The following is a 14,729-nucleotide window of genomic DNA, read 5'->3' as shown; positions in this document are numbered from 1 at the left end:
AGTTTTACCTCATCCCAGTCTTTAAAACGCCAGCTCTCCTTTGAGGAAGCAGCTGTTCTCTAGCTGATTGTGAATGTTTTCCGACTGGAAGGCCTTCCCTTTGGACGCTGTATCAGCCAACGTTCCACTGCTACCCATAATGATTTCACTAGTCAGTTTCCAAACTGACTGGGTCCGTCCTCCTACTCAGTTAGTCTGAAGTTTGACTGAAAGCTGTCCATCTTGGGTAACTCAGATGGTTTTTAAACTATGCCCAGTGCAGCCTCCAGTACCACAGCATGATGCAAACCATCACAGTGAGACAAACTGATAGGTGAGTGATGGCTTTTAGTATTAGTTCCCCATCATTATGATGCTTTGACTACAGTATCCAACTCACCAGACTTTCTTCTCAGCCGATATGGAGTAGAGCCTTCCTTTGAACCACAGAGGACCTTCGACTCTCCCTCAGGACTATAGTAGAAACCTGGGTGATCTGTGAAGATAATCACACGCTAGAAAAATGAGGTGTCTCCACTCTCAGAAGCCTGTCACACTTCTTTTGGCTATCTGTTTATTCTTTTCCATCAGACATGAATACAATCCCTGTCCTCTAATTGATGGCTCTGAATATGTATTTTAGGGCCTTTTTGTTTACAAACAAGAAGAACTTTCAGGAGTGTTCTAGCAAGTTCTATGTTCTCTTGCTCTCTCTCTCCGTAACCATTTCTTTTTTAAATTTTTTTAAAATTTTACAGGAAGAGCTACAACACATAACTCTGTCCTTCCTAAAAAGTTAGCTGAAGTGTGTTTGATGTGGTGGCTTCACATTTCCAATTAGAATAACCTACAACACTGGGGTCCATCCAACACAACCCCATGGCCATTGTATAGGTTCCGACTCATAGACACCCTCCACCAAGTGTCCAAGATTTCCCGTTTTTCTCTCTTTATTCACAGAGCCTGTGGCCCGTCATCAAGTGCCTCGTGGGTAAACATGTAGAAATCCATGTAGTAGCATGCTGATGTGTTAGGATGCAACTGGGTCTGACTGCTCTATTTGTCAAACAGCATGTATCAGTTTCTTTTTCAAAATGGTAACTTTTATTTTATAAACTGGAAGGTGGAGAAATATTACAGGCAAGTAAAAGAAATCTCTCCAGATGTATAAAGAAAACAGAACTTACGAACAGCATCCATTTCCAGCAGGGCTTGCTTGGCCTGAAAGAAAGAAAGCCAACCTATTACTACAGTGATGTTTCACTCCCCTTTATAGGACTAATACTGACACAGACTTGATGACCGTTTACAGTACCGATGTGTATTTCTCTCATTTGAATAAGGAGTTTGGAAGGATCCAGTGGGGGCTTGAAAAGGCAGAGTAATGGTGGGCACAGACCAATAGCGATTAATTTTATAAAACTTAACATATGGGGTTTAGGGAGCTCTGGTGGCCTAGTGGCAAGAAGCTGCACTGTAATCCCAGAGGTACACAGTTTGAATCCACTAGCTGCTCTGCTGGAGAAGGAGGGGCAATCTCCTCCTGTACCAGTCAGATTAGATTTGACAGTACACACACACACACAAATTTTTTTTTAAAAAAAACACAAAAACTTAACTTATGAGAATGATCATATGAAACCTAACGTGAGTAGAGAGGAATGTGTGAAACAGTATATGTAAACAAAACACAATGTAGACAAATTTTGTATGCAAACTAATATAAAAGAAAAATAACTTTAAAAAAAATCTACCAAAAAACTAAAAAACAAAACCAGAGGATGACCACATATAACAAAATGTTGGGTAACTACATCATCACATAACTGCCGTGGCCACAGCCACACTAATACATTATCTCCTTAATGACCACAGCCTGTGATGTACATCATAATGAACAATATAAATAAATACATTTTTTTATTGATGCCACACTACAAATGTGAAATGTCAGAGGAGAGTTGTTAAGTAAAAAGCAGTAGTGTTTCTTTTCAGCATTAACGCTTAGGTCAATGAGATTTAACTAGATCAGCCCCCCATGATTTGTAAATGACACTACTTGATGATGAAGAGAGGAAAGAAACAAACAAAACAAAACAACAAAAAACATAAAAGAAAGGGAAACACAAATGAAAAGAAAGGAAGGGAATAAGACATACTTGTTAGAAGTTCATGACCAGCATCTTCTAAGCAGGGCATTAAAAAGTGCACTGAACTGGGATTTACTTCTTGGGGCAAAAGGTCTGGGATTTGTACCCACAAAGGTGGAGGATCAGCCAGAGTGAGGAAGACTCTGAACCAGAAGGACTGACAGTGACAGCAGCAATGGGTTCAAGTGTGTCAGAGATGATGAGGAGAGGACAGGGCTCAGATCTGTTATTCATAGAGTCACACGGGTCATACTTGATGGCACCTAACAACAACAACAAAAACAACAGCAACTCACTGTATCACCGGGACTTTATTCATGTTTTTGTTCATTACAAAAAGGTTGCCAGAAGTTTCTTCTAACTTCACTTTTCAAAAGTACTATAAATTGCAAATGCTAGGCTAAAAGAAAAAGAATTTTAGTCAAATTCTTCTGCAATCTGTGATATTATAGTAAAAATAGTTAGGCTGAATGGCAAGCATGTTTAATTAAAAAAGAAAAGAAACCTCACCCCCAACACATTCTGTTATTTTAATGTGCAGAAAATAAATGACTGTTGTTGTTGTTGTTGATTATTGTTGAGTCGACTCTATGAACAAAAGACCTAATGCCTTTCCATAACTATCATCATTTCTCCAAGTTCACAGTGTTTTCAGAGGCATGTGGTTTAGGAAGTGGATGCACTCCTGCTTCCCAACCTGTTTTACAACTGGGAGCTCCACCAAATACTGTCCACAATGGGAAACCATCATGGTATTTGATATCCCCATGGCACAAGGTTCAGCATCACAGCAAACCCAGGTTACCTCATTCAGCACATTGACAAAGAGTGATGTGCAAAGTGGAAGAGTGTTCCTCCAGATATAACAGCACTGGTCTCATTTAGCAGTGGTTAAGGGTTGTTGAATTAAATATGACTCAGAGTAACTTTGCACAAAAGAACTGAACTCTGTTCTATTATTAACATCATTTCTGTACATTTAAAAGAGAGTTTGTAGACAGTTTCCAGAGGCATCGTTTTGAAAAGTGATGTGTCTATCCTACCTCTGAAGTTTGAGGTATGAGTTCATCCAAAAGATAAATGCTAGCTCAATTTTGGTCAAGCACTTTTTCAGAATCATGTTAATATTTGAAATATAAGTACTTAAAAAAATAGCAATTCTCTTCTTTACTTTTAATTAAAACTTTCAAACCCTAAGTGTCCTAGAACTTGACTAAAGGAATGAATTACAATTTGTGTTCAGTGTAAGCGCCATACATGAATAAATGATATCGTCAATTGTGAGAAGATTCCTACTCTCTGTAGAAACCTGACTTCAAATACCTCAGTATCTCTGCCCCACCTCCTCTGAAGTCTTGACATTCAATTGTTAAAAGGCCGATATACATCTTTCCACTAGGTGTCAGCCGTGGACCATCATACAATTAAAGGACTGCGAGGGCCTTAATTAGATCTCATTCACCCCCCCCCCCATGTTTAAAGTTCCCTACACTTCCTACATTTCTAGAAAATATATTTTGAAAGCACTGTGCAATTAACTTTAAGAAGCTGTCCTGAGGATAAATGTAAAAAGTTCAATTTCCTTTATGTTTTCGTTGGGTTGCTTTGAGTTGATTCTGGCTCCATGAGACCCTGTCAGACCAGGCGAACTGTCCCATAGGGCCTCCTAGACTGGGGTTTCCACGACAGAGGACTTCCCGTGCTTTTCTTCCTGGAAGGAGATGGCAGGCTCCAACTGCCGACTGAGTGCTTAACCCCTGTGCCACCAGGGCTCCTTAACTTAACTATTCCAACTAAACTTATTGCTGTCATCTCATAACTGACCCTCTAATAGGGTTTCAAAGGCTCTAACCTGCCCAGGAGGAGACTGCCCATCTTTCTCTCATAGAGCAGCAGGGAGAGTTGAACTACCTGTTTCTGGGTTGGCAGTGCAACTCCTTACCCACTTGGCCAACAAAATAGAAAATGATGATAACATTATAATAGATATATGTCAAATAAGTACCTTTTCATTGCTCTGGGGAAGGCAGGCTCTGGAGGGAGGCAGACCTACCATGCACAGACTGTATCAATGTGGGCAGTGAGACTCTGCTTTCATTTCTCCACAATAGGAGAAGGCGGCCAGCCCTCTGAGGGGGAACTGGTAATATAAAGTATGCAGCCCAGGGTGTGTGTGCTCAATAAGGTGTAGTGGAAAACCACTTTTTTTTTTTTTTTTTAAGATTTTAAAAGGTCAGGCAATTTGGACAACCCCCCCTCCCCAGTTCTATTGTGATTACATTCACCATATTTTTTTTTTTTTAACATTCACCATTTTAATACACAAAGGAGACACAATCTAGAAGACACGCCCCTATTGTGGGAGAAGGCGCACAGGTATGTTAGTTATTCTTGTTTTGCAAAGGTCTATAATTGCCTTTAAGAATCCCCGTAGCAATTCTGATTTTTCCCAGGGCAAGATAAACAATAGGTGGGGAGGACATTCCAGGTGCGAGGCCAGCAAGCAAGTGACTAACCAGGAACCCAGCCACTTCTCTGTATGTGTGACCCCCGCACCTCACAACACCTCGGTGGCACCAAACCCGAGCTTCCGTCAGGACACACACCTATGCACGTTCATCTCCTGGGTACAAGGTCTCCGCTGACAACCGCAGGGACTAAGCTTCCAGGGCTTTCCAAAGCAGACAGCGAAGAGGTGCCCGCATGTCTTGGAAACCTCAGGTCTTGTGTTCCCCGCCCAGTTCCCCTCTCAGGCTCTTGCCATTTTCTGTTCCACCTCACTCCGCCTCCCCTCGTCTCAGACCTGTCCATCATCTGCACAGACAGCCAATCACACCCTGATCACTGGATCGCTAAGGCACTTTTCCTCCACTCCGGAGCCGCCACATCTCATCAGAGCCACACAGAACCTCTCCTTGCCCAGAGCTGTACTATTTTACAGCAGGGCCCCAGAAGCCCCTCTTCACGACAGATCTCTGCATTCCCGTCTCTTCAGGTCTCACGCCTCCTGTACAAGCTCCCTGACTTTATCAAGAGCATTGCTCCTTGAACCCAGCCCTGCACATTCCCAGCTGTGGGTAACCCAAGTGGGCCAGGCCTCCTGTACACTGCTTTCTAAGCTGCTATGCACAGATTTTACAATGACACCATCCCGATGATTCAGTGTGCCGCTTCAGCTGGGTCTTCGAAGTTTTTCACAAATTACTCATCCACAGTGAAGTCCTGGTTCATCACTGCTCAGAGCCTTGCCCTCAGGCACCAGCCCAGCCTTGCCTCCCTCATTCAGTGAAATCAAACCTTAATCCTCCTGAAGTCCGTTCACAGCTCTGCTTGTCTCTCATCTCCCTTCCTTCCTGCCTCAGAGAAGACACCTGTACACTTTGTGGTTCTGACTTCATGCTTTCCCACCTCCCTGGGCCTTGTGCCAGCAAACCTCTCCTCTGCCTTCATTGCTTCCTGTCTCTCTTAGGCCCACAGTGGTCTTCATCCGGGTAAAGTCTTGTTTTGAGGTTGGCGGTCCTCAAACTACCACTCTTTCACTTTTTTAAACTTTGCTGTTGTTTTTTGTTTAAAATCTGTCTTCATCAACTTTCCTCTGAGCACTGAGTCAGCCATGAAGAAGATAGAAGATAACAACACACTTGTGTTCATTGTGGAGGTCAAGGCCAACAAGAACCAAATCAAATCAACTATAAAGAAGCTCTATGATATTGATGTGGCCAAGGTCACACTTGGGTTAGGCCTGATGGAGAGAAGACCTATGTTTGACTTGCTCCTGGCTATGAAGTTTTGGATGTTGCCAACAAAATTGAGATAGTTTAAACTGAGTCTAGCTGGCTAAATCTAAATACAAATTTTTCTCACCATAAAAAACAAAACAAAACAGAACTGTGTCTAGCCTGTCCCTTCTTATAACCCTTTTCTCCTCAGAACTCCCATCCTCCCTTTTTTAAACGCTTACTCACCACATCTAATATTTGCAGCCTCATACCTTTCAGAGGGAGCTCTGGTGGCTTAGTGTTAAGAAATTATGCTACCAAAACAAAGGTATGCAGTTCGAATCCACCAGTTGCTCTGCACTAAAAGGACAGGTAATCTCTACCTATGTGATTTACTGCCTCTGAAAACCCACTGGAGGGTCAACGATGAATTGGTTCTGACTTGATGGTATACAACAACAACAACAACAAGGAAATTCCCCCTTCAGAGTTCATCCTCTGCTCTCTGCAGCTTTGAGACTGTTGCTCTGTCCCCTCCGGGTGAGCCTCTCTCCTCTCTGGTACCATCCATTCTCACACTCCGCTCAGATGCTCTTTCTCCTGCTGTTGATCAAACACCTCACCTCCTTGCCTATCTGTCAGCTTCCCAAGGGTTTCCTTTCCTTTGTAAATCCTTCTGGGCCGTCCTGTCAAACCCCAGGCTTCCAGTTACTGCTCCTATTAAGGTAAGTCGCAAACCTCCACCTTCCAAACCTGAATTTCCACCTGCAGCTGACCCCACCCGGCACCTGAACCCTGAGAGTGCCTGCTCCTTCCTCTCCTTCCAGCCTAACCGGTTCCTCCCTTTGCAGCCTGCCTCCCTCACACCAGGTTCTCAGGGTCCAAACCCTGACTCACTGTTGACTCAGATGCATGGACCGGATCCCTCCTTTCCTCACCCACAGCCCCGTGCACCCTCCTCCCTGCTGGGTTTGCTCCGTGGCCGGCCTCTCATCATTGCTGGCCAGTGTGATGGCTAATTCTCCCCTTATTCCCATGTCACGCCTCCCACTTTATTGTTTCAATGTCACCAAAGTTACACACTCAGAATCAAGTCAGACGGCTCCCTCAAAACACACACTAGTCTCTCCTCCAAACCCTCAGTATTTCTCAGCCCTAACATAGTCCAGGATTCTCAGATGATGGTGAATTTTATATGTCAGTTTGGCATCAAACACCAACCTACATGTCTCTATCGAAGTATTTCGGTGTGGTTACTATTCACAATCTATAGACATTATGTGAAGCAGAATTCCCCTAATGGCAGTGAGAAGGGGCTCTATCTAATCTGCCGCAGGTTTTCAGAGCAAAACCTATGGTTTCTCAAAAAGAGAGAAAAAAAAAAAAAGAAAAGGAAGAAACTCTGCCTCAAGACTGTTGCATAGAAATCCTGACATTTCCAGGCTGTGACTTCACTCACAGATTTCAGACGTTCCAGCTGCCACAACCACATGAATCAACTCCTTAAATCAGCCAGGCTATCAATTCCAGTCCCTATGTTTGTGCGTGTACATGGGTGGATAGCCAGACAGACGAAAAGCAGGATGGACAGAAAGCCTGCTGAACGTGCCTGGAGCCCTCTCTCCCTGCAGAGCCTCCCTCTCCCCAACTCCTGAGAACCGCACCCCCACTCCATTCAGGGCACAGACGTGAGGCCTGGACACACCTCTTCCTTCCTGTTCACGCTGCTCCCCTTCTCCTTCCACACACTTAACAAACTACTCCTCACCCTTCACACTGAGGCCGACTCTGGCCCTTCCCTTCCTCACTCAAGTGTAATGAAATATCTTTCCACAACACCTGGTGTTTACACCTACGATTTCATCACGCTCAGCAAACAGTAAATAAACATTTATATTGGCGCTCCTTCTCAGTGTCCCCACACTCTCTTAACTACCTTATTGTTCACAATAGATGCGGGGCACACCTCTGGATAATCTTAATAGCTCCTTCTCCTGAAATTTCCTGTAGTATTGTTTTTATTTTTTCTTCCAAGGTCAATATACTGACAATGACAATGACTCCAAACCTCTCCAGAGTCTTCCACTCCTGTCAGTCTTGTCAGGGTAACTAGCTCACCCCCCGCCACCCTATCTCTGCACGGTCCTCACTTGGGAAATGGACCGTTAGACCCGTCAGGCTCCATGTAGGATGTGAAGCCCTTAGATGCCATTGCCCTGCGTCCCGGCTTTACCTTGGCTGGAATCTTTGCCACGTGGTTCTCTAGGATCAGTCTCTTCAGATGCAGCACCCACAGACGCTTGTCTTGCTGGGATTTCGCCTGGAGAAGCAGAAGGAGTCAGGTCAAGCATATTTCCTCCCCGAAGAGACGCAGCTGGCTCTGGGCCCTCTGACAAGCCGGGACCCTCTGGGAAGGCCAGCGGGGCACAGAGCCCAGCACTTCATGAGACCCAGACTCAGAGAGAGGGTGCCCCATACCTGGACAGTGTGCTGCAGCTTGGGGTTCTTGTAGTGGAAGACGCTGAAGCTGAGGGGCTCCTTGGGGATCACCTCGACAAGCATGAGGTTGCCACACTGGATGGAGAGAGCAGACGTGAGTCCCATGTCAGGCCTGCACCGGAGCCCGTGCCCGCACAGCGCCCAGACCTACCAGGATGTGGGCCTTGTAGGTGAACGTGTCGTCTCTCTTCTTGGTGATAAGCAGCAGCTTGTCAAAGAGGAAGAGCGTCCGCTCGTTCTTGGCCCTCTGGATGCGGAAGGTCCCCTCGAGCACCAGCTCCCCGTAGCTGGTCAGGTCTGGCCCCTTCCAGTTGGTGAGCAGGCTCTGGATCTCCTGAGGGGACAGGGGTCAAGATAGCAAAAGGGAGTGGGAACTTGGGCTCCAGGCTCACTGGCGCCTCTGCCGGGCCTGGAGAAAGGCCCCTAATGGTTCATGGTGGGGGCTGTGCTGATGGACAGGGTCGCCAGGTGTGAATGGAGGCCAGTCTGCATGTTCAGGGGCGAGTGGCTAGTGACCCCTTTGTGGGCTGAACTCGGTCACTGCGGTGGCTGCCATCCTCAGCTATGGGCATCTTTCTCTTGACCTTCTCACTTCTTGGTCTCTCTGTATATGGTTAAGGTGCTTGGCTGGTCACTGAAAGGTTGGCAGTTCAAATCCACGGGCTCAGGAGAAAGGCCTAATAACCTGCTTCTGAAAAGTCAGCCACTGAAAAGCGATTTCTACCAGGAGCACAGTTCTGCCCTGACACTCTGGCGCTCGCTGTGAGTTGGAATGGACGGGGAGGCAAGCGCCGTTCCAGGTCCTATTTGACCAGGAGGTGACCGTCAGTGAGCCACCCCGTCCTGCGGGTCCCCGTCGCCCCTGGGCTCACCTGCAGGCGCACCGCATGCTCGTGCTTCCGCTTCATGTCGTTGATGTGCCAGGCCACCCGCTGCATCGTGTCGATGGCGTCCAGCACCACGTCGTAGCCATCTGTGGCCTGGTCGAGGTGATTTTCTATTTCCTTAAAAACAAACAGCCCAAAGTTTTCAGATTTCCCCCATATAATCAAGGAAATAACTCACACTCTTCTTACTAAACCCTTTGCCATCAAGTCACTTCTGATTGAAGGTCACCCTGTGGAACAGAGAAGAACAGCTCATAGGGTCCCCACCAGCCGCTCTGCGGGAGACGGATGGACAGACAGTCTCATCCTGGGTGATTTACTGTCTCTGAAAACCTGCTGGAGGGTTGGTCAGCGGTGGGTTGGCCTTGACTTGATAGCACTCAACAAAAACAACCACACAGGGTCTCCAATTTTCACTGAGGCACACTGCCTCGTCTTTCTCCCACAGACCAGCTGGAGGGTTAGAACTGCTGACCTGTCAGCAGTCAAGCAATCGAACCATTGCACCACCAGGCTGCCATACCACCATTATCAGTTCCTTATACTTTAGCTTTTTCTGCTTACACATGATCATCATTTCTTTTTTTTATTTTATAATTATATTTTATTAATTTTCATAAACATTTACAGAGATTTTGGGCTTCCACTCATTCATTGTTGCACTATTCTCTCTACCCTCCTCCCAGTTTGTTCTTGTCCAAATGCCACAGTGCTTGTCAAAGCCAGTTCTGATTAATCTTCTTTGTCAGTGTGTCCTTTGCCATTCCCTATCACTCCTCCCTGAGAGAGACTTCACCCTGAGTCATAAGGAAAAGGGGATGGCGTATTCTCCTAGCTACTTCCTGCTGAAAAGGGACGCTGTGGGTTTCAGGGTGAAGATCTTCTCTCACTACTCTAAAGGGCCCCTTTGGCAGTAGGAAACACATAGACTATTATGGAGATTGATTTTGGAATTTAGATGATCATCATTTCTTAAGATTTTGCACTAACTTCCCAGAAATACCCACAACAAGATGGTAAAGCTGGAATGAAGACGACTGAGAGAAAGGAGATTGGAATCGCAGGAGAAATTGTTCACCTTCTATCCTTCAGCTACATGGCACATGATGAACGCCTTAAGAAATGTTTACTGACTGTGGCTTTACTGAAGTGATCACCAACATGAGCTGGTATAGTTGGAGAGTTCTGAGTTTTCCGGTGGCCAGTGCATTATATTTTGCTCCTGTTTTTTGGTGCTGTTGAGTTGAGTATGACCCATAGTAACCTTATGAACATCAGATCTGAACCCGGTAGGTAACTTGTGGGTTGCTGTGATACTAAAACCTATGCTATTGGTGTGTCAAATGCCACAAGCGTTCCCCACGGTGGACAGGGGGAATCTTCTGGCAGCATTTATGAAGAGCCATGCAATTATTTTGCTGTCACGCCTTAAAAACACTTGTTAATTTTTATCAAGCATTCATGTTTTCCATCTAAAAAGAAACCGAGAGGGAGCCTACATTTCACGCCCATCACTGAGTGTTAGGAAACTCCCTTGTAACTAATGATACCATTTCATTACATGTTCAAGATAAATAGCAGATAGAGAAGAGGAAAAGCTGGCTGGCTGTGAGGCAATGCTGCTCACCGGTGAGGGCCGCACCGCACAGAGCATGTGGGGATCGTCTTAGATAATGATAAACTTTCCTGATGGGAAAAATCACGTGGAGAAGCGACGCTCAGTCAACTCTCAAAGCAGTCATAGTTCAAAGGCAACCAGAAGTCAGTTCTAGGTTAACCTAACCACCATTCTTCTTTATCAGCTCAGTACAGGTGAATAATGGCTGTTTCCTCCATCAATTCACTAGTGGTAAGACTCCTGACTTGTTATGTCTGACACGCTTAAGTTACTGAGGTCTTAGACTTTTCTTTTGACAGATGGCTACCTCAAGACCATGATTAAAGATTACTGGGCCATACGAAAGGCTGGCAGTTCAAACCCACAAACAGCTGTGAGGGAGAAAAGGCCTGGTGATCAAGTCCCATAGATTTTGGCCTAGAAAACTGTGGGGGACAGCTCTAGTCTGCTCTGTAGGGTTGCTATTCTTGTTGTGTACTGTCGACCCATAGTTGACCCTTCAGTGGGTTTCAGAGGCTGTAAACGGCACAGGAGAAGACTGTCCCTCTTTCTCCACTTGCCTTTGGCATTGCAGTGCAGTTCATTGCTTCTAAGCCACCAGAGGGCCCTGCAGGGTCATTTGTTTTTGTTGAGTATACCTTTGAGTCAGAACTGACCCATGGCTGACCCTCCAGGGGATTTGCAGAGGCAGTAAATTGCAAAGCACGAGATTGTCCATCTTTCTCCTGTGGAACAACTGGTGGATTTGAACCATGTGCCTTTGGGATTGCAACAAAGCCTCTTAACCACTAGGCCACCAGAGCTCACTAGGAGTTGGAACGGAATTAATCAGACACAGAAAGACACAGACACAAACACACAGACATGGACAGACACAGACCCCACACACACAGACACACACAGACACACACGTCTTAGACGTCTTATTCAGCAGAGAGCAGAGGGATGAGTATAATCTGATTTAAGGGTTGTTTGGACATTGATTTAGCAAATTAGTCCCACCCAATCTAAGAGGTCATTAAACCAGCCCAACATGCTGCCAGGAGTGCTTTCAGATCCAGGGCCATTCCCTAAACTCCCCGCCCCCCACCACTGGGTTTCTGAGGCCACCCATCTTAATGGGAGGACACAGCCAGTGGCCCTGCTGGTGTTTCAGTTAGCAGCACAACGTGTAACACACTTCCTCATCAGCGCTCCTTAAGAAGCCATCAAGATCCATCTGAATCATAAAGAAATATCCCTGATGTGGCTCCGTGGAACAAAAGGTCTCCAAAGATGAGCCGCCCGGCAAATGGACAAAAGTGAGAAATTTCTGGAAAAGCTTCATGATAGACATTTTAGCAATATTTAAACATATTTGAACTGAGCAGACGTGGAATGATTATCCAAGTTAGGAAGCTGGGATCATTTAAGAGGAGATGCAAACAAATCGCGCATGCTGACACAGAGAGGTTTGTGGGATGAAAACATGTATTAAAATCTTTAAGAAAGGAGCCCACTGCAGGAGGAAGAGTAAAATCAAAACACATCTCCATCTTACTGAGCTCTCGTCTCCACAGCTAACATGGCCAGCTGTGGGACATGAACATAGCATTCTGCTCTAGATACTATGGTACCTTCTCATGTAGCAAAGGGGAGAAAAATCCTACTTAGAGAATGACTATTAATCACATTTTTGCCGTATTTATACGCTCCTTCAAAAACAAACAAAAAAAAACAGAGGAAGGGAGGGAGAGGGAGGAAACTGTGCAACAATGAATGAATAATAATACTAATAAAAAGGAAACAAAAGAAGAGAAAAATGAGATAACCACTTTAATGAGAGAATTAAATAAATTGTGATAATTAAATGATAGAATGCCCTAAAAGAAAAAAAAAAATTCTAAATCTAAGACAAAAGCCTGAAAAACCAACTCCATTGTCACCACATGGATTCTAACCCTGTTGCGTGGCAGGGTGGGACTGCGTGCCACTGTTTCTCCGTGGCACAGAAGCAGATCACCAAATCTTCTCCCCATCATGCCGCTGGCAGGGTTAGTGGCTGAGAACAAACCATTTGTGGCACTTAGTGATCTGTAACAAATGCTGTTTGAGGACAAGAACTCTGGTGGCCTAGTGGTAAGAAGCTGCGCTGCCATCCCAAAGGCACGATGTTCAAATCTACCAGCTGTTCTGCTGGAGAAGGATGGGCAATCTCCTCTGGTGTGTTTTACTGCTTTTGAAAACTCGCTAGAAGGTCGGCTAAGAGTAGATTCTGACTTGATGGGACACAACAACAATTACCACAACAGTGGATGAGAAATGATGACTTGAGAGCTGCATCTAACAAGCTGCCATCAAGTGAGCTCTGACTCCAGGGGACCCCGTGTGCATCAGAGCAAGACTGTGCTCCCCATGGTTTCCGATGGCTGGCCTTTGAGAAGTTGATCACCTGGCCTTTCTTCCTAGTGTTCCCGGGTGGGCTTCTACTTCCAGCCTTTCCCTTAGCAGCCAAGCATGTTAACTGTTAAAACCATCCAGAGACACCTCTGCAAAAAGAAATGGGACTGGGCTTGAGGGGAGACTGAGAAAGACGGGATGAATAATGTATACTGCATTGAAACAGATGAGAGAGAGAACTGTTTAAAAGGGATATATGGTTAGGTAGTATTGTCATGACAGGAGTTCAGAAAGAAGGCTGTATAGTGTGGACTTGGGGAGAGGGATTGGAAAACAATAAAAATAAAATTTTTTTTCTTTTACTTTTCAAAAAGAAAAGCAGAGGGGGGAGGGTTGGTTAGGGAGAAAAATGCAACAATGAATGAATGGAAATCCAAAGTCTCTGTAAACTTTCATTAAACTAAAATTGTTTTAAAAAATGGGAAAGAAGCTACAGAAAAGCCAACCTGCAGTGAGAACACGCCCAGCTCCGAGAGCATTCTTCTGCTGTCCCTCTGTCTGCTCTCTTTCAACTCTAATGCAAAAGTCAGTCTCTGACAAATAACTTTCTGTCCCAGCCACCTACTGAATCTGGGCTTATGCCAAAGAAATAAAACACAAAACAAGTGTTTTTCATTTAGACAAGAGCTTGTGGCCTGAAACGGTCCCGGCCCAGTGTGAGGCTCCAGGTCCCCACGCCGCATCAGAATCAGAGCTAAAATTAATCTCTTCACTTGGCTCTTGTCAATGGGGCTGCAGGCCCAGCGTAGAAATAGCTCTAATTCCTCCAAGCGGATTAGTCAGTTGTAAAGTATGAGTGTGGAAAGCAGTTCCACATGTCCACTGCTGCCTTTCCTCGAGGCTGATTATCTGTGCCGCCCAGCGGCCCCGGTCCACCAGCATGTTCTGCCCCCCAGCGGCCCCGGTCCCCCAGTGGCCCCGATCCCCCAGCATGTTCTGCCCCCCAGCGCGCTCTGTCCCCCAGCGTGCCCTGTCCCCCAGTGCACCCTGTCCCCCAGCGCGCCCTGTCCCCCAGCAGCCCCTATCTCCCAGCGTGCCCTGTCTCCCAGCGCACCCTGTCTCCCAGCGCGCCCTGTCCCCCAGTATGTCCTGTCCCCCAACAGGCCCTATCTCCCATGCCCTGTCCCCCAGCATGCCCTGTCCCCCAGCGTGCCCTGTCCCCCAGCGTGTCCTGTCCCCCAGCGTGCCCCTGTCCCCCAGCAGCCCCCGTCCCCCAGCGTGCCTGGTCCCCCAGCGCGCCCTTTCCTTCAGTGTGTCCTGTCCCCCAGCAGGCCCTATCTCCCAGCGTGCCCTGTCCCCCAGCATGCCTGTTCCCCCAGCGCGCCCTGTCCCCCAGCGCGCCCTGTCCCCCAGCGTGCCCTGTCCCCCAGCGCGCCCTGTCCCCCAGCGTGCCCTGTCCCCCAGTGTGTCCTGTCCCCCAGCGTGCCCTGTCCCCCAG

General features: G+C 46.5%; 1 protein-coding gene across 1 annotated transcript in view; it reads right to left on the bottom strand.

Annotated features, from left to right (window-relative positions):
• The window catches only part of PLEKHG1 (pleckstrin homology domain containing, family G (with RhoGef domain) member 1), a 129,386-nt gene that overhangs the window by 20,766 nt on the left and 93,891 nt on the right, over window positions 1-14,729 (bottom strand). The window contains exons 6-11 of the mRNA XM_006882738.1: window positions 9,220-9,351; window positions 8,499-8,681; window positions 8,327-8,422; window positions 8,082-8,168; window positions 1,167-1,200; window positions 380-475 (exon numbers count right to left, since the gene is read on the bottom strand). Of these exons, the coding sequence (XP_006882800.1) occupies window positions 380-475; window positions 1,167-1,200; window positions 8,082-8,168; window positions 8,327-8,422; window positions 8,499-8,681; window positions 9,220-9,351 (628 nt within the window). The remainder of the gene's footprint in view (window positions 1-379; window positions 476-1,166; window positions 1,201-8,081; window positions 8,169-8,326; window positions 8,423-8,498; window positions 8,682-9,219; window positions 9,352-14,729) is intronic.

This window comes from Elephantulus edwardii, unplaced genomic scaffold, assembly GCF_000299155.1.
Source record: "Elephantulus edwardii isolate Elephantulus edwardi_28Jun2011 unplaced genomic scaffold, EleEdw1.0 scaffold00024, whole genome shotgun sequence".
Classification (NCBI taxonomy): Eukaryota; Metazoa; Chordata; class Mammalia; order Macroscelidea; family Macroscelididae; genus Elephantulus; species Elephantulus edwardii.
The sequence above is the reverse complement of the archived record's forward strand: the minus strand, read 5'-3'. Positions and strand labels throughout refer to the sequence as shown.